The sequence below is a fragment of the Apodemus sylvaticus genome, chromosome 1 (genome assembly GCF_947179515.1).
Source record: "Apodemus sylvaticus chromosome 1, mApoSyl1.1, whole genome shotgun sequence".
Taxonomy (NCBI): Eukaryota; Metazoa; Chordata; class Mammalia; order Rodentia; family Muridae; genus Apodemus; species Apodemus sylvaticus.
Window position 1 is genome coordinate 103308698 of NC_067472.1, and position 18385 is coordinate 103327082.

Consider the following 18385-nt stretch of genomic DNA (forward strand, 5'->3'; position numbering starts at 1 on the left):
CTGGCTGTCCTGGATCTCGCTCCTGTAGACTAGGCTGGCCTCGAACTCACAGAGATCCACCTGCCTCTGGGATTAAATCTGTGTGCCACCAGAAAAGAAACCTTTTTATCCATTTAAGCATCTAGTCTGTGGCCTTTTCTTGTAGAGCGTTTGGAGATGAAAAGAGACTACAGAACTGCAAACGGTTCTGAGGTGGGAGCTGACCAAGATGTAAACTGGCCAAGTGGTATGTCCAGTGGGAACTGCCACGGTCCCCACAGGAGCAGGGACAAAGAGGTGAGAAAGGCATCTTTGTGAGCCATTGAATGACAGAGCCAGAGGCCACCCCAGTGAAGAGTGAGACATTTGCAGTCAAACCCTAGTGGCCTAGGGAACTCAGTGAGAAGAGCCACTGAGAAACCAAGTCCTGGGGGCTGGTTAAGACCATTGATGGCTCTTCTGAAGGTCCTGAGTTCAAATCCCAGCAATCACATGGTGGCCCACAACCATCCGTAATGACATCTGATGCCCCCTTCTGGTGTATCTAAAGACAACTTCAATGTATGTACATATAATAATAAAAAAAAAAAAATCTTTGGACAGGAGCTAGTGGGGCCAGAGCGAGTGGGGCCGGAGAGAGCAGGACTGGAATGAGTAGAGTCCTGAGTTCAATTCCCAGCAACTACATAATGGCTCACAACCATCTGTACAGCTACAATGTATTCATATACATAAATAAATAAATCTTTATTTTAAAAAAAACTGATGTGTCCCGCCCAGTGAGCAGAGGCCCTTTCTCTCAGTAAACCTCACATCTGAGCCTGGGTTGTGGAAAGTGAGTAGAGTTTGCAGGATTCCTGACAGACGTCTGCACGGTCCTCCAGCCCTGTGGCTCCCACTGGATACCACCATGCTGCTTCCTCAGTCCATCACTGCTGAAGCAAACTCAGGTCCTGGGCTCCAAGCCACACAGTCTTGTTTGGCTTCTGCTCTCCCGTTCTCTTTACCCTCATCCATGGCTTTAGGGATAGAGCTCACATCACCACACCTATGTGCATAGATGATCCTGACCCTCGTGTGAAGCTGTAACTCAACCACAGAACCCGTCCTCTCAGCCTGGACGACTGCTTCCCGACGTCTCAGGCCTCATTCCAATGTCCCCTCCTGCATGGACTTTTCCAGAACCTCAGCTGTTCCTTCTCTGGTCCCAAAGCAGGAGCGAGACAAAATAGTACAGGGAGGAAACAAGTGTAGTCAGGCAATTGTCAAAGCTTCGCCACAGGTCTGCAGAGTAACCTCTGCAAGTTACCTGAAAGGACATATCCCTGGATACCCCACTACTAATATGGGGTGATATGACCCCCACCTCATCAGAACTCCCACTCCTCATTCTCCTGCCTGCAGTGTCTCCTCCATAAATCCCATAGAAGCCCCTACTGATCCCTTCCACCCTCCCACCACCATACATACACACATAAAAATCACACCCAATAGAAGTTGCCTTTCCGTGGATTATTGGCTCCTCAGTTAGGACCAGCCTGCTGGACTAACCAACCCCCTACAGTCCCTCCCTGACCCTCCCCTACCAGAGCTACCCAGGCAATTAGCTGCAGGCTGAGTTTGGGGCCTAAGGTTGAGTCATCCTGTCTTTGTCGGGTCTCTAGTTCCAGAGAAGGGACACTGAATGGCACAGGCTATAGGAAGAGCCTGAATGTCAGGTGACCAGGTTGGCCCCTCAGTGCTCCTAGAAGACTGTGAGTCAGGCAGGCACTTGTCTCCAAGCCATAGGCTGAGCTGAAGTCTGAGCTCCCAGGGGAGGGAGGAGGGGTGCATTTAACAGCACTCGGGGATCCACTCTGGCTCTCTCTCTGCTCCTGGCCAGCTGTGCTGGGGGGGTGAATATCAGCTCCAGGGTAAGCGTGGGGAGTATGGGGCAGGGTGGAGGTGCTCGCTGGGGCACGAGGAGGTGTGGGAGATGTTCATAGTGGTGGCCTAGGCGCGCCCCTAGACGTGCCAGAGTCTGTCACGCACCGTCCCAGTCCACTCTGCTGCCTCCTCAGCCCCACCCAGGCCAGGTCTTCTCAGAAGGAAATGATTTTCTGTCTTGATCGTTTATTTCCCCTTCACCTGTCCCTCCATCCTCTTCCTTTGTCCTATACTTTTCTCCATAGGAGGAGATCCAGGAATCCTTCTGTGGTTCATGACAGGGATGGGGATTCTGGCTTTGGAGTTACATCCATCTCTGACCTGATTCCCAATTCTCAGTTTTATATCAATGGGCTCTTTGTACCACCCCTGCCTTTATTTTGGCTGACTCTGACTTTTTTTTATTAGAAACCCTGGCCTCTGAGCTTAACCTCACAGCGCCATGCCCACCAGCTCAGCGTCCCTGGCCCTTGCTTGGTGCCTCAACCTCATATTTTGTCCCTAGAAGTTAATTGTTAGCTGATTAGAGACCTCTACATATCAAATTATAAAACCACTGCGAGATGCTAAAATAAGACTTGAAAATTCAGAACATTGTCATTCAGGGCTCGTGAGATGAGTCAGAGGGTTAAATTGTTTATCCCACAAGCCTGAGAGCTGAGTTGCATCTGTGGATCCCACAGTGGAAGGAGAGAGCCAACTCCTGAAAGAAACACACACACACACACACACACACACACTACACACACCATACACACTATTTTTAATTTTTGTAAAAGAACACCACATTTTGATACCAGACAGTGTGACCAAGATTTTGATTCTCCACAGATTACTTTATAGGTTTAATGGAATTCCAATTTTTCAGATTGCAACAAGGTAAGTTTTTAAAATTTCCAAAGTGATGCTAGTGGTGGGGAAATTAAGAATAATGAAAAACTTAAAAGTACTTGTGAATGTGTTTCATTGGGAGTCTAAATAATGATCCCATACTAATCAAAATGGGGTGGCATTCTAACAATTCAGTGATAGAAAAGAGACAAGATCAAAATGGTAAAAAAGTATGCTACAAACTGACATTTCTCTTGAGAAAATGTTAAGCATCCATCAGACAAATGAAAAGATGCTCAGAAAAACACAAGCTAGACTCGGTGATGCACACTCGTCATCCTAGCACTCTGGAGGCAGAGACAGGAGATTCATGAGTTCAAAGTCAGCCTGTCTGCATAGTGAGTTCCAGACCAACCTGGATCACATAATGAGACCTTGTCTTTTTTTTTAAGATGTATTTATTTATTATACATAAATACACTGTCTTCAGACACTCCAGAAGAGGGAGTCAGGTTTTGTTACATATGTCTATGAGCTACCATGTGGTTGCTAGGATTTGAACTCAGAACCTTTGGAAGAGCAGTCAGTGCTCTTAAACACTAAGTCATCTCTCCAGCCCAGAGACCCTATCTTAGTAGTAGTAGTGGTGGTGGTGGTAGTGGTGGTGGTAGTAGTAATATGGAATGAGGGGAAAGGGTGTAAAAAGAGAAAGATTAAGCACTGAATTATCTATGACCCAGCAATTTCAGCCTTCAGAATGTAACCAAGAAAAATTCATTAAAGCAAAATATTCATGGTAACATTACTATAATAGCCAGAAACGTGAAGATAATCCAAATGCCCCCTGACTGTGACTGGATAAATGGAATGTGCTACCTACATGGTGATGTACTATTCTCCCATTCAAAGCTAATAAAATACGCCTGGAGTGCTGGCGTGCATTTAATCCTGCACTCAGAAGGCAGAGACAGGAGGATTTCTGTGAGTTTGGTCTACATAGTAAGTTTCAGGACAGCCAGAGATATGTAGAAAAAAAAACCTGTCTTTAAGGAGAAAAAAAAAGTTGATAAAATACTGATGTGTACTGCAGTATGGGTAACAGTCAGAAAAACACAAACCAGGTATGGTGGGACACAGCTGTGACGCCAGCACTCCAGAGGCAGAGGCAAGTGGTTATGAGTTCAAATACACAGCTGCAAAAAAAAACAAAAAACAAAAACAAAAACAAAAACCCTAAAACTATATTATTTAACTGATGGGAAATATCCAGAGTAGGCCAATCCACTGACTCAGAAAGAACCTTAGCAATCCACTGGTGAGTGTTTGTGGATGGACACAGGGTTTCTATTGGGGGCATCGCAAGTGTTGATCATGCCAATTACTACACAGTACTATGAACTTACTGGACGTCGTTAAGCTTTACGCTTTAAATGGGAAGTCATGTGAATTACTTACAATAAATATTTTGAAAATAGCATGGTGCTGATATAAGTACAAATGGAACGTCACTAAAGAATAATAATAATAATAACAAAAACATCAACCACAGGGCTAGTGAGATGGGTCGGAGTTATGAGCAGTTGCTGCTTTTCCAAAGAACCAGAGTTCAGTTCCCAGCACCCATGTTGGGTGGCTCACAAGTCATGTTGGGTAGCTGCTTCTCCAGGACATCCACAACCCAGCATCTTCTTCTAGTCTCCTCAAGCCCCTGCACACGTGTACACACACACACCATACCACATACACATGCACGCACACACGTAAATAAGTCTTAAAAAATAAAAACCTCTGCCACATAAAGTAACTTAATCTAGAATCAAGACAGCAACATGAAATGACAGCTAAGTGGTTGTTATCTGGATAAAACAAAGTTAGATCATCATGTCATGAATCAAATGAATCTCATGTTGTCAGAACTCACAAAACCTTGACTATGGAAAGATGGCTCTGTGTGTGTCTCAGTTTGAATGAGCAGTGTCTCCCACTTGAACTCATTGGTGGCACTGACTGAGGAGATTATAAAACCTTCTAAGAGGGAAGTTATGTCACCGGGGCATACTTCGTGGTTTATGCCATAGACCTTCAAAGACTATAACAGCAGTTCTCGACCTTCCTAACGCTGCAACACTTTACCAAAGTTCCTCGTGTTGTGGTAATCCCCACCTCAACCATAAAATTATTTTCATCTTCCTAACTGTAATTTTGCTACTGTTATGAGCTGTAAATATCTGATAAGCGACCCACAGGTTGAGAACCACTGGCCTGCAGCCTGCGCAGTCTCCCGTGGTTTCCTACTCCCTCTGTGGGTTTTGTGTGCTGGTGCAGATGTGGACCCTTGGCTGCCTGCTCTGGCTGCCACTGCCCTGTCTCCCCCACCACCATGGATTCCCTCTCGAGAACTCTAAGCCAAAATAACTCTTCCACAAGTCTCTCTCTCTTTTTTTTCTGTAGTGTTTAACACAGCAACAAAATGCAACTAGAACAAGGTAAAGTTTTCTCTGAACAAACATGAGAACCAAGACAGGTGGGTCTCAGGGGCTCCCTGGCCAGACAGGACAGGACAGGACAAACAGCAAGCAGCCTGTCTCAAAAATAAGGTGGAGAGTTACACCCAGTGTAGAAAGATCCCAGTGTTGGCCTCTGGTCTCCATACACACAGGAAGCACACCCACGCAAACACGCAGGGGCCAAAAATAAAACTCATACCCCAAAGATAACAAAATGCATTTACTATCTATTTGGCCTTTGAATAAGACAGGATTGTCTATGCTAAAACGCTTTATAAATATAAACTTTTGGTCTTAATAGTACCACAAGCAAAGTAAAAATGCTAACAAGATTTATAAACCATGCTTCAAAAATACATAATGACTAACAATTAAACTACAAGGGAAATACTAAGTTCCCAATAGACAACAAGGTGAACTTTAAAATGTCACTTCACAAAGACCATTTTTTTAAGATCGTGATGGCTCGGTACAAGCACCACAGTCAGTGATAAAAATCACTCAACTTCTCTGGAAATCCAACTGACATCCATAAAAAGTGTGACTATCATTTGACCCAGGAATTGTGCATGCAATATCTCCGCCTACGGTTTATTTGAAAAGCAAGCAACGATTTATGGAAAGATCTCATTAAATAATAAGGCTAAATGTCTTCTTTTTCCTCTAGAAATATTGGAGACTCATGGAAACCTGAGCACACAGTCCAGCCTGGTAAGGCTGGGGCAGTCCTAGCAGGACCTTTCAAGGACTGAAGCCTAGCACCCTGCCCCTCCCTTATCCTCCCCCCCCCGTCCCCCCCCCCCCCCCCGCAGCCTCCCTGAGCCCTCAGGCGTCATGTCAGGGTGGGGCAATGGCACCTACAATGAGTCCTACAGCAGCTTCCTCCTCATGGGCTTCCCAGGAATGCAGGAAGCCAGAGGCCTCCTGGTGCTGCCCTTCCTCAGCCTCTACCTGGTGATCCTCTTCACCAATGCCCTGGTCATCCACACGGTGGCGTCCCAGCGCAGCCTGCACCAGCCCATGTACCTGCTCATAGCCCTGCTCCTGGCTGTCAATATCTGTGCTGCCACCACGGTGCTGCCCGCCATGCTGTTCAGCTTCTCCAAACGCTTCAACCGCATCTCCCTCCCTCGATGCTTGGGACAGATGTTCTGCATCTACTTTCTGGTTTCTATGGACTGCAACATCCTCCTCGTCATGGCCCTGGATCGCTATGTGGCTATCTGCTATCCTCTCCGCTACCCGGAAATAGTGACAGGACAGTTATTGGCTGGTCTGGTGGTGTTAGCAGCCACCAGGAGCACATGCATCGTTGCTCCAGTGGTGGTGCTGGCCTCGCGGGTCCGCTTCTGCCGCTCAGAGGTGATCCACCACTTTGCCTGTGAGCACATGGCCCTGATGAAGCTCTCCTGTGGGGACATCTCGCTGAATAAGACGGTGGGACTCATCATTCGAACCTTTAACAGAGTCCTGGATATGCTGCTGCTAGGCGCCTCCTACTCCCGCATCATCCATGCTGCCTTCAGGATCTCATCAGGGGGAGCACGGACCAAAGCCCTGAACACCTGTGGCTCCCACCTGCTGGTCATCTTCACCGTCTACTCCTCCACCATGTCCTCATCCATTGTCTACCGTGTGGCGCGCACTGCCTCCCAAGATGTGCACAACCTGATCAGTGCTTTCTACCTGTTGCTCCCATGTCTGGTCAACCCCATCATCTACGGGGCCAGAACCAAGGAAATCAGGCAGCACCTGCTAAGGTCATTCCCGAGTGCAGGCCCGTGAGTGTCCTATGATAAGTCGGTGTTGGCCTTCTCACTATTCCTGGTGAAACTGAGGAAAGCAGGAAATTGGTACACAGGGACCACTTTTCCTACTAGTTTTGTTTTGTTTTGTTTTAACTAATTTAACATACAAAACAAGAGGTTTCACCATGGCATTTTCATTACATATGCATCCATGACACCGCGTTCTAATATGTCCCCTTCACCCACTGTCCTTCCTTGTGTCCCGTATGTCCCACCACCATTACAGATTCCCTTTCTCCCTTCGTCCTGTCCATCTTCAGTTCACACGCATTCCACTATCCCTCTCGTTCCTTTCCACAAACTTCCCCTTGCCTAGCCGTGGCAGGGGCGGGGCGTGTGCCGTGGCAGGGGCGGGGCGTACGCCGTGGCGGGAGCGGGGCGTATGCCGTGGGGGGCGGGGCGTACGCCGTGGCGGGGTTGGGGGCGGGACGTATGCCCTGACGGGGGGCGGGGCCGTATGCCAGGCCCCTTCAACTCTGCTCTTCCCAGCACTGTAATAAGCACTGTCTATGCTCATGAGGCACATCGTTGTGTCCACAGTTACACAGCAAATGATGTTAAAGCTACTGAGGTTGTAGTGATGGCATCCGCGTCTATTCCTTCTGAGATCTCTCACCCAACAGGGCTTTCTTGCTGTGCAGGTTTACAGATGGCATTTTAAATGTGGAGTCTTATAAAAGCAAAATGGACCTCTTAAAAAACAATTAAGAATGCATCTTGACATCTGGGTACATCTGACATCATTTTTAAAAGAATCTGTTACTGAGCAAATAAACTAAAAAAAAAAAAAAAAAATGTTCTCCGTGCTCAAAAAGAATCAAATGTCAGGCTATTCACAGAATATTCCAAGGCAATTTACTGTGGTCCCAGGCCTCGGCCCATGCTGATTCTCATTCAGTAGGACTACTTGACTCTTCTATTTGTCTTTCCAGAAGATTTCACTGGGAGCAATATATAGACTTAGAAAATCCATACAACAATTTTGTCACGAAATTATTCTTGAGAAAAATAAATAAATATTATTGAGGCTGGAAGTAGTAATACAGAACTACTATTATTATTAAAAGCAGCAGAACACAAGCATAGCATGAGCCTTAGGGCCCTGGGTTTGATCCTTACCACCGAAAAGATCATTGTTGCTAGTGAGTAGGGGGAGGGGATAGAAGAGACCTCTGCTACTCCGCGGTCTCTGAAGGTATCATGGCTCAAAAATACACAGCTTATTAAATAATACAAATATGTGATTAAGAACATTAACTGGAGGCTGGAGAGATCACTTGCTGCTCTTCCAGGGGTCTTGTGTTCTGTTCCCAGGACCCATGTCGAGCCTCTCACCGCTGCCTGTAACTCCAGCTGACCACCCAGGGCACCTGCGTCCATGGCACATATGCACATGAATAAACAAATATGCATATAAATAAAAATAAATTTTGAAATAAAATGGAGGTTGGAACAATGGCTCAGTGGTTAAAGGAGCGTATTGTCCTTGCAGAGAGCCCGTGCCCGCACCATGTGAGGCAGTCTCCAGCCCCGCACCGTGGGAGGCAGTCTGTGTCTCTAGCTCCAGGATGGCCAGGGCCCTCTTCTTCCCTCCGCAGGTACCCTGTCCTAATGTGTACACACACACACATACGTATTCACATAGTTTAAAATAAAATGCATTTTAATTGAAAATGTCTGTGTGTGTGTGTGTGTGTGTGTGTTTTAAGACAGGTTTTCTCTGCTCAGCTGTCCTAGAACTCACTCTCTAAACAAGGCTGGCCTCAAAATCTGCCTGTCTCTGCCTCCAGTGCTGGTATTAAAGGTGTATGCCACCAACAACAACTGGGAAAAAAAAGTTTTTCTTAAGCCTGAAACAAAATTATAATCATATGAAGTACGATTAAAAATAAATTGCCTCAAACCATATAATACTCTAGTTTAGGACTTGTACCTCTAAATTGTATTTTACTGTAACGGATTATTTGACAGCCAGAAATTTGTAATCATTTAGTAATAATAAATATTTTCATGAATAAATAGCTGAGCCTCCTCTCAGTCACTCCTGGTTGATGCCTTGCAAACTGATGGACCAATTATAAATTCCCACTAGCACCCCCTTGTGGCAGTTTGAAGAACTGTGGGGGATGGCTCAGCTTCATAAAGGCTACCTTGGAAAGGCAAACTTGAAAGATATATATATATCTTACACACACACACACACACACATACACATATAGATAGATAGATGACAGATAGATAGATAGATAGATAGATAGATAGATAGATAGATAGATAGGGGACATTTTGTTTATTTATTTCTTTTTTTATTTATTTAATGTATATGAAAAAACTGCAGCTGTCTTCAGACACACCAAAAGAGGGCATCAGATCCCATTACAGGTGGTTGTGAGCCATCGAGTGGTTGCTGGGAATTGAACTCAGGACCTCTGGAATAGCAGTCAGTTCTCTTAACCACTGAGCCATCTCACCAGCCCTTATGTGACATTTTAGATAGGCAGTGATGACCTTTTGGGTGGAAGGTTCTGTGGATGGATGGGTTGCTGTCCTTTCCCTCCACTGGGAGTCCTCCTGGCTACAAGAGGTAGCCATTTTAGGCTTCATATCTCCATGGCTAGGAGTCTCAACCAGAGACCTTCACAGACTCCCTGGGCCTCCCCTGCTCCCTGTCTCTAGCACATCCTAGAGATGCCTCCCCCCACTGCTGATTTCCATTTTCTCTCCCCTGCTCTCCCTACACCTGACCCCCACCCTGCTCGGCTCTCCTCCCGCCTCCTCCCCCACCCAGTTCCCTCCCTCCCTCCACCTCCAATATCTATTCTATTTCCCCTTCTGGGTGAGATTCAAGCATGCGTCCTTGGGCCCTCCTTGTTATTTGGTTTCTTTGGGTCTGTGGATAAGAGTCCTACAAATAGTTGGGGATGGGAAACAATGGAGCTCATAGAGGAATTTCCAGACCCTTCTATATGGATTTGACGATCTCAGTTCCTCAGATGCCACAAACAAACAAACAAAACAAAACAGAGCCTATTTTCTTAGGTTATGAGAATTAAATAAGAGTTTACAGGCCAGGCATGGGGGTGCACTCCCTCAATCCCAGGAGGCAGAAGCAGGCAGATCACTGTGAGTTTTTGAGGCCAGCCTGATCTACATAGGGAATTCCTGGCCACTCAGGCTACATACTTATACCTTGTCAGAGAGAGAGAGACAAAGAGACAGAGACAGAGAGAGAGGCGGAGAGAGCAGAGAGAGAGAGAGAGCATTAGATCATTGTATCTGGCCACAGCTTGATGTGGTTTGTGTCCTCAGGAGATGACACAGTAGGCTTTGGGATTACGGCAGGAACAGTGGGAAACATGCTGGAAATTCGAGCAGAGTGGGGACCCCTGCTTTTCTGGAGCTATCAGATTTTTTTTTCCTATATAACCCTGGCTGTCCTGGAACTCACTTTGTAGACCAAGTGATCAGATTCATACCATGGAAGACTCTCACAAAGACAGAGTTAAAATTGTGGTTGGGATGTAGTGTATGAGAAAAGAATCTATTTCCAATTTTAAAAAACAAGTTAAGCTAGCAAAACATTGAGATGCTTTTACTAAATTGCAATGGACATCCTGTTCATACATACATGCTACATATATGTGTGCGCGCGCGCACACACACACACACAGCCAATGTACAAACATCAGAAAATTTCCCCTTCTGAGTGAGATATACCTGTAACTATAGCACTTGGGAGGCTGAGGTAGGAAGATGGTGAGTTCTAGGTCAGGCTGAGCTACACTGTGAGACCATATCTCAAAGGTGAGGATAAGGAGGAAGAGAGAGAGGAGAGAGGAGAGAGAGAGAGAGAGAGAGGCAGAGACAGAGAGACAGAGACAGAGACAGAGAGACAGAAACAGACAGAGGATATATAACAAACCAGGGGCATTTCATTTTTATCAGGTGAGTAAAGAGTAAGAAAAACTAAGCCACTGTACTCTCACCTACTAGGCGCCAGACAGGAGAAGTCACAAGCTACTGACACAATAAGCATGCTAGAAATAATAGTAACAAGAACAGAGTGGTCAGTGGTAGAAGGAATAAAGACGGACGTGTTTTGAAGGAGAAACAAAAGCAAGACAGAGTTAGTCAAGGGCACAGGTGTGAAATAGGGGCATCCATTGACGCCTTTCCTAGCCCTGACTACCAGCTCTGCCTCATCCCAGAAAACACGGGTGGCAGGAGCATTGCTAACAGAGGGAACACCAAAGGATGACAGTGTTTGGAAACAAGGGCATGATTCCAGTGCACAGTGTGATCTACGGAAACTTCCAACAAGCAGTTAAACAGGGCTGGGTACAAGGCATCAACATGGCTGTGGGGATGTGGAGGCAGTGGGGTTGATGGGCTGCTGACCCATGAAAGGCACGAAAAGGCGCGGAAGGGGTGGATGAGAGAGTCAGATTTTAATCTTGGCAAACTACTCCCCACATACAGGTTCCTCCCTGTTGCCTAGCTCGTCTGTCAGGAGATGTTCTCCCTCACACTATTCCCCACCTACAGGATCCTAGTGACCACTGGGACCCTGGTAATTGGCTAAGTCAGACCTGAGAGGGAGCCTCAGAAGCCCTTGTTTCCCTCAGGGAGGCATAGAGAGAATTTAACTCAACCTGGCAACTGAGGACTGACTTGACCAGTCCTTACTCCCGCAGCCGGTGTGAGTCCTGGTAACTAGGAGCCTGTGTGCTTAGTGAGGCACAGGTGTGAGGGAGGCTGTCAGAGGGGAGAGAAACAAGGACAACAGCCAACTCCAGTTCATCCGGCCCAGTACTTCACCACTTCCAATCCAGGGAGGAAGAAGAGCATGCTCTAACCAGTCTCTAACCTTGGTTTTCAGAGCATTTGAGGTTGGTTATCTCTTCTAAGTCATCTTCTGAGAGGAACCCAAAGCCATATTGTAGCAGGCTGAACCTGACTTATTCCTCTCTTCTCACACAGAGGTGGACAAATTCCAGACCTTTCTAGCAGGTGTGCCTCTCAGATGTCTCGCTTGCCAAAGCCCCTCTCTTCTACAACCACCTTCTCTTCTACATGTTGACACAATTACATTCACCCTGCAGTTCGGTGTGCCTGGGGACAGCAGGACATGGTTTCTGTCCTCACAGACAACACAGCCAGTGCCGGGAAGAACTCCATTTTGTATTAAAAAGAGAGAGAAATCTGAAACTGAAATTCCCTTTTCTTGGGAACTAAGACTACATGATCTGTCGACAAACTCAGGAGTAGAGTATGTGTCTGTACACACCAACCAAGGCAGTGGCCCTTCCTCTGTCTCCAGACTCTGTCTCCATGTCCAGGACTTAGGGTTAGGCCTTGAGCTCGCTTCTTTCGCTTACTAAAAAAGGAGCATGGAGAAAGAGGCACCAAGCCTGGTCTGGCAGGTCATGTCTGTGCTGTCGCAGCACTCGGAAGGCAGAGGTGGGAGGATCGGGAGTTCAGGGTCATCCTCTGCTACACAGTGAGTCTCAGGCCAGCCTGGAAGACATGAGATGCTGCCTTAAAAAGAGAGAGAAATGGAAGGATAAGGAGGAGGAAGAAGAGGAGGAGAAGGAGGAGGAGGAAGAAGAGGAGGAGGAGGGAGAGGAAAGAGGAGAAAGAGGAAAAGAGTTGCTCACATTAGCTTTATAGATTTCACCATCCTGAGAAGCCAACATTATAACTCCCGCCTCACAGCTAGAATTGCTGAAATCCCTTGACCGCCAGAGTCTCACAAGTGGGTGGCAGGACCAGGCCTCCCCGTGAAGCACCCCCACCTTGTTGTCCCCACAAACTCAGCACACTCCAGGTTTGTGCCATCCTTCTCCCAGCCTGGCCTTCCTTCAACCCAATGTTCTTTCTTCTTTGCAGTGTCAGCTATGCCTTTTGCTGCCTCCTGGTGAGGCAACCCACACCCAGTAACCCTGTCCTGTCAGGACCACATTTAGACCAACACAAACTCCTGTTCTTAAGGCCTCCTCTAAAAGGTTTTGCCTGGTGTGGTGGCATGCATCTTGGGAGGCAGAGACGGATGGATCTCTGAGTTTGATTTTAAGGGAAAAAAAGTGTGACTATCATTTGACCCAGGAATTGTGCATGCAATATCTCTGCCTGTGATTTATTTGAAAAGCAAGCAATGATTTATGGAAAGATCTCACTAAATAATAAGGCTAAATGTCTTCTTTTTCCTCTAGAAATATTGGAGACTCATGGAAACCTGAGCACACAGTCCAGCCTGGTGAAGCTGGGGCAGTCCTAGCAGGACCTTTCAGGGACTGAAGCCTAGCACCCAGCCCCTCCCTTGTTCCCCCCCCCAGCCTCCCTGAGCCCTCAGGCATCATGTCAGGGTGGGGCAATGGCACCTACAATGAGTCCTACAGCAGCTTCCTCCTCATGGGCTTCCCAGGAATGCAGGAAGCCAGAGGCCTCCTGGTGCTGCCCTTCCTCAGCCTCTACCTGGTGATCCTCTTCACCAATGCCCTGGTCATCCACACGGTGGCGTCCCAGCGCAGCCTGCACCAGCCCATGTACCTGCTCATAGCCCTGCTCCTGGCTGTCAATATCTGTGCTGCCACCACGGTGCTGCCCGCCATGCTGTTCAGCTTCTCCAAACGCTTCAACCGCATCTCCCTCCCTCGATGCTTGGGACAGATGTTCTGCATCTACTTCCTTATTGTCTTTGACTGCAACATCCTCCTTGTCATGGCCCTGGATCGCTATGTGGCTATCTGCTATCCTCTCCGCTACCCGGAAATAGTGACAGGACAGTTACTGGCTGGTCTGGTGGTGTTAGCAGCCACCAGGAGCACATGCATCGTTGCTCCAGTGGTGGTGCTGGCCTCGCGGGTCCGCTTCTGCCGCTCAGAGGTGATCCACCACTTTGCCTGTGAGCACATGGCCCTGATGAAGCTCTCCTGTGGGGACATCTCGCTGAATAAGACGGTGGGACTCACTGTTCGTATCTTCAACAGAGTCCTGGATATGCTGCTGCTAGGCGCCTCCTACTCCCGCATCATCCATGCTGCCTTCAGGATCTCATCAGGGGGAGCACGGACCAAAGCCCTGAACACCTGTGGCTCCCACCTGTTGGTCATCTTCACCGTTTACTCCTCTACCATGTCCTCATCCATTGTCTACCGTGTGGCGCGCACTGCCTCCCAAGATGTGCACAACCTGCTCAGTGCTTTCTACCTGTTGCTCCCATGTCTGGTCAACCCCATCATCTACGGGGCCAGAACCAAGGAAATCAGGCAGCACCTGGTAGCTCTGTTCCAAAGGACTCAGCCACAGGTCTCCACCGAGAAGCCCCAGTCGCTGCCCTCGAATAGAGAGCTTCCCAGATAATTGTCTAGGGTTTGTGGATCCCAAAATCACTCTCACTATTCAGTGAAGGAGATGAGTGAATCATCTCTGGTATATTTTGTCTTGGCTATAGTTCATCATCCTTTTATGAGAAGGTTCTATTCTATATCTGTGGCCGTCTAGAACTCCTTAAATAGGCCAGGCTGACCTGGAACCCAAACTGCTCTACTTAGCTCGCCAAACGCTAGCATTAGAGCCGTGAGCCATGGGGCGCAGCTTCTCTGCTTTCATCTTTGAGAGCCTCATGTCTGCTTTCCAAAAAGCACCTACTCATTTGGAACTAGCTACTGAAAGCCAGCTCTGACCCCAGCTTGAAGCTCTCTCCCCTTCCTCTGCATATGTTTTAGTCAGGTGTTTATTTATACAGCCATAAAATGTTTATTCTGCATACAACATTGGAACTCAGTGATTGCAAAGAAAGAAAAAACTCAGCTTTCTCTAGAAGGAGGTCCCAAGTCTACTGCTTTATGATGATGTGATATTTAATAGCAGTTTATGTACAAAACTGTGGCAAGGAAGAGAAGGAGATACTCGGTAAAGGTAGGAATGCCTCATAGACAAGGTGGTTTGCTACAGATGAAAGGAGAGAGAGAGAAGGGATGTGGATAAAGTTTTCAATGTAGAAAGAACACGGGGCTTGGTTCAGCCACTCACGGATGGTAAGAGCGCTGAGAAGCCTGGAATCCTCACCCCTAACCTGAAACTTTGGCTCCTATTCTGCAAAATGGAGACAACACATCCTGCCTGATAGAGACTGAACTGGTTGAAGGAGAGCTGTGGGGTCGTGCACTCAGTGAGGTTCTGCATGAACCTAAAAGAGCAGAGCCGGAAAGAAAGAAGGGCCGGGGGCTGCAGACTGCACAGCTGTGCTGTGTCCCCAGACACCCTTGGTCCACACACAGCTTTCGCTCGACTCTCAGCAGGCAGCACAGAGGAGTCGGAGCCCTGCAGAGTGAGTCTGGCTCCTGCATACAAGGATAGATGAGACAGGAGTGTTCGGGATGAGTGGGGAAAGCTTCAAGTCCTAAAGATCAGTGTGAAATATCAATGCAGGGATAGGAGTGAGGACCCAAGGCAGGGCCTTGTTTGTGGACTGAATAGAGGCACATGACCATTAACAAGGCTGCTAAATAGATCGTTAAAAGGACGACTGCCTCACTCGTCCCTCCTGTCCATGCTGGACTGGCTGCAGGACCTCTGCCAGCACCAAACCTCGCAGACATTCAAATCCGTTATGTAAAATGTTGGACTTTTACTTTAATCATTTAATCCCATATATTTTAATCATTTATAGACACTTATGAGACCTAATACAATATAAACACAATATAAATAATTGTTGGGCAATGCACTTAAGAAATCATAAACAGAAAAGGTCTATTCATGTTCAACACAGATGCAATTCCTTTAAATACTTTAGATCTATAGTTGATTGACTCGTGGATGCAGCATCTGCAGGTTGGAGCGGCTGACTCTGCTGTAGTTCAGGAGAATGGCCAAGCTGGTGTGTTCATTCTTTATGAAAACAGAAAGGGCTTCGAGCCTCTGGATGACAATGACGAAGAAAGAAGCAGCCACCAGTTTTGGAACGCAGTCATTTGAGAAACGTTAGAAAGCTGCTGTGGAACAGGGGAGACAGCATCGTGGGCAAGAACAAGCACTGTCTGCTCTCGCAGAGGACCCAGTTCAATTCCCAGCATCCATACGTCAGCTCACAAACACCTGTGACTCCAGTTCCAAAAGACCTAATGCCCTCTTCTGGCCTCCGTGGGCCCTGTACACACATGGTGCACAGACAGACATACAGGCAAATACTCCAACATGCAAAATGAAAAATATTTTTTTAAAAAAAAAGAAAGCCATTAGTTAGGAACAGTATTCAGGGGCATCGAGATTTAGCTTCTCAGAGAAATATCAAGAAAGTACTTACTTGGAAGTAATTGTCTCTCTCTTTTTTAAAAGATTTATTAGCTTCATTTTGCATGTGTGTGCCTGCATGTATGTGTGTGTGCCTGCATGTGTGTGTATGTGCCTGCATGTGTGTGTGTGTGCCTGCATGTGTGTGTGTGCCTGCATGTGTGTGTGTGTGCCTGCATGTATGTGTGTGTGCCTGCATGTGTGTGTGTGCCTGCATGTATGTGTGTGTGCCTGCATGTGTGTGTGTGCCTGCATGTATGTGTGTGTGCCTGCCTGTATGTGTGTGTTCCTGCATGTGTGTGTGTGCAGTACAGTCTCTGGGACTGGAGATGCAGATGGTTTGTGAGTCACCTGTTACGGGTGCTGAGAACTGAACCCCAGTCCTCTGCAAGAGCAGCCAGTGCTCTCAACCACTGAGCCCCCTCTGCAGCCCCAAGCTATTGCTTCTTATAACACATATTTAACTGAAGCTTCCCTTTTGTCAAAAAAAAAAAACTTAAATACTTCAAATCCAAAATGAAGACGTTTCATAAAAGTACTAAGTAGCTGGTGTATGTGTGTATTTAAAATAAGCCTATAAAACAATAAATCCTTCAGTAACCACTTTTTTAGCAGAAGGAAGAGGAACAGATTCTTCTGGGGTTCTCCTTGTTCCCTCCTTCAAGTCCCTGGAAATAACTCTCCCCTGGGACTCTAGTCTGGACCTCACAGGAGCTCCAACTATAATTAACCCTCCCTTCTCAGACTCACAGATCAGTGCCTTGGACTGGGCACTGATCACAGACCTCGCCTCTTCAGAGCTTAAATCAAGGCCCAGCGGGTGACCTGTTTGGAAACCACTGCAGGCTGCCACGGTGAGGACAAAGGGTTCTGGGAAATTTGGAGGCAGGTAAACCTGAGGTTAGATCCTACTTTACCTTTTACCTCTGACAAACTTAGATTTGCCTGTGAGCCCTATAACATAATGCCTGTGGTGCGTTAAGGATGTTCGTTCATACTCTGCCCTTAAGTATCTTCACCTACATAAGTGTCAGTCTCTTGAAACACACACTACATGATCAACACTGGCACAGCGTTGCCAGGTAATAAACCCTCGTCCCTTACTGCTGAGAGTAAGACAGCTTAATGGTTTCCAGTGCTGCGCCACGTAGGGTACAAGGGATGCCGAGGTAAGACTTATTTGAAGCTAGGTGAGGGGAAGAAAGTCATTTGAAATCTTTGAACCTAAGGGTTCAGTTTTTCACTCACTCACTCACTCACTCACTCACTCACTCACTCACTCAGTCTCCAAGAGCTGCTTCAAGGTTTAATATGATCCCTTTGCACACTCACCGATTCCGCCAACACATGTTATAAATGCCCTGTTCTACAGCAGGCTCTGTGCTGGACAGTGGAAGAGAAATGAGTGAGTCGTGGTCTTCCAATTAGAAACGCCTTCAGTGTAGTGAGGCGATAGATACACACTCCAGGGACTGTGCCGTGAGAAATGCCGGACTGAGCATGCCAAGGGCTCAGCTTGGAAAGGAAGAAGGAAGATTGGGATCTAGGAGACTATATGAAATTAAGGAAAAGCTGATCTTCTCCAGTGACAGTCAGCTGCGTTTCATAAGCTGGGGGGTGGGGACAGAAGGAGAAGAGGAAGACACCCTGAAGACAAGGGGGAGACAATCATCTCTCGCCTGGAACACAGCCACAACAACCACATCCCTTGTGAGGATAGGGAGTGAGTCTTCTGCTGTGGCGGTTATGCCTCTTTCTTTGTGAAGTCAGCAGTTCTCATTTCAGCCCTCCTGTCTGTGCACGTAGTGCATACTCTGCACACTGATCCTTAAAGGACAATTTAGCATCATTGATCTTGCCCTATTAGTCTGTAAGCTCATACACCTTGAACCAAGTCTCCTCCAGTCTGTGCCTGTTTGTCCCTGGCTCGCATTCTCTGTCCTCGCCCCCCTTACATCTTTCACTGACACCTTGCACTCTGTCTGTGCCCTGGGATGCTCTCTCATGCCCCACACTTCCATCCTTGGTTTCAATCCC

The 18385-nt window shown here is 47.2% G+C and overlaps 2 protein-coding genes across 2 annotated transcripts; both read left to right on the top strand.

Annotated features, from left to right (window-relative positions):
* The first annotated feature begins 6077 nt into the window (after nt 1-6077).
* LOC127664219 (olfactory receptor 52K1-like) lies at nt 6078-7028 on the top strand. Its single transcript, XM_052156100.1, has one exon. The coding sequence runs from the start codon at nt 6078-6080 to the stop codon at nt 7026-7028; it is 951 nt and encodes a 316-aa protein (XP_052012060.1).
* Nucleotides 7029-13408: 6380 nt separating this feature from the next.
* Nucleotides 13409-14413, top strand: LOC127684620 (olfactory receptor 52K1-like). Its single transcript, XM_052181541.1, has one exon. The coding sequence runs from the start codon at nt 13409-13411 to the stop codon at nt 14411-14413; it is 1005 nt and encodes a 334-aa protein (XP_052037501.1).
* Nucleotides 14414-18385: the final 3972 nt, after the last annotated feature.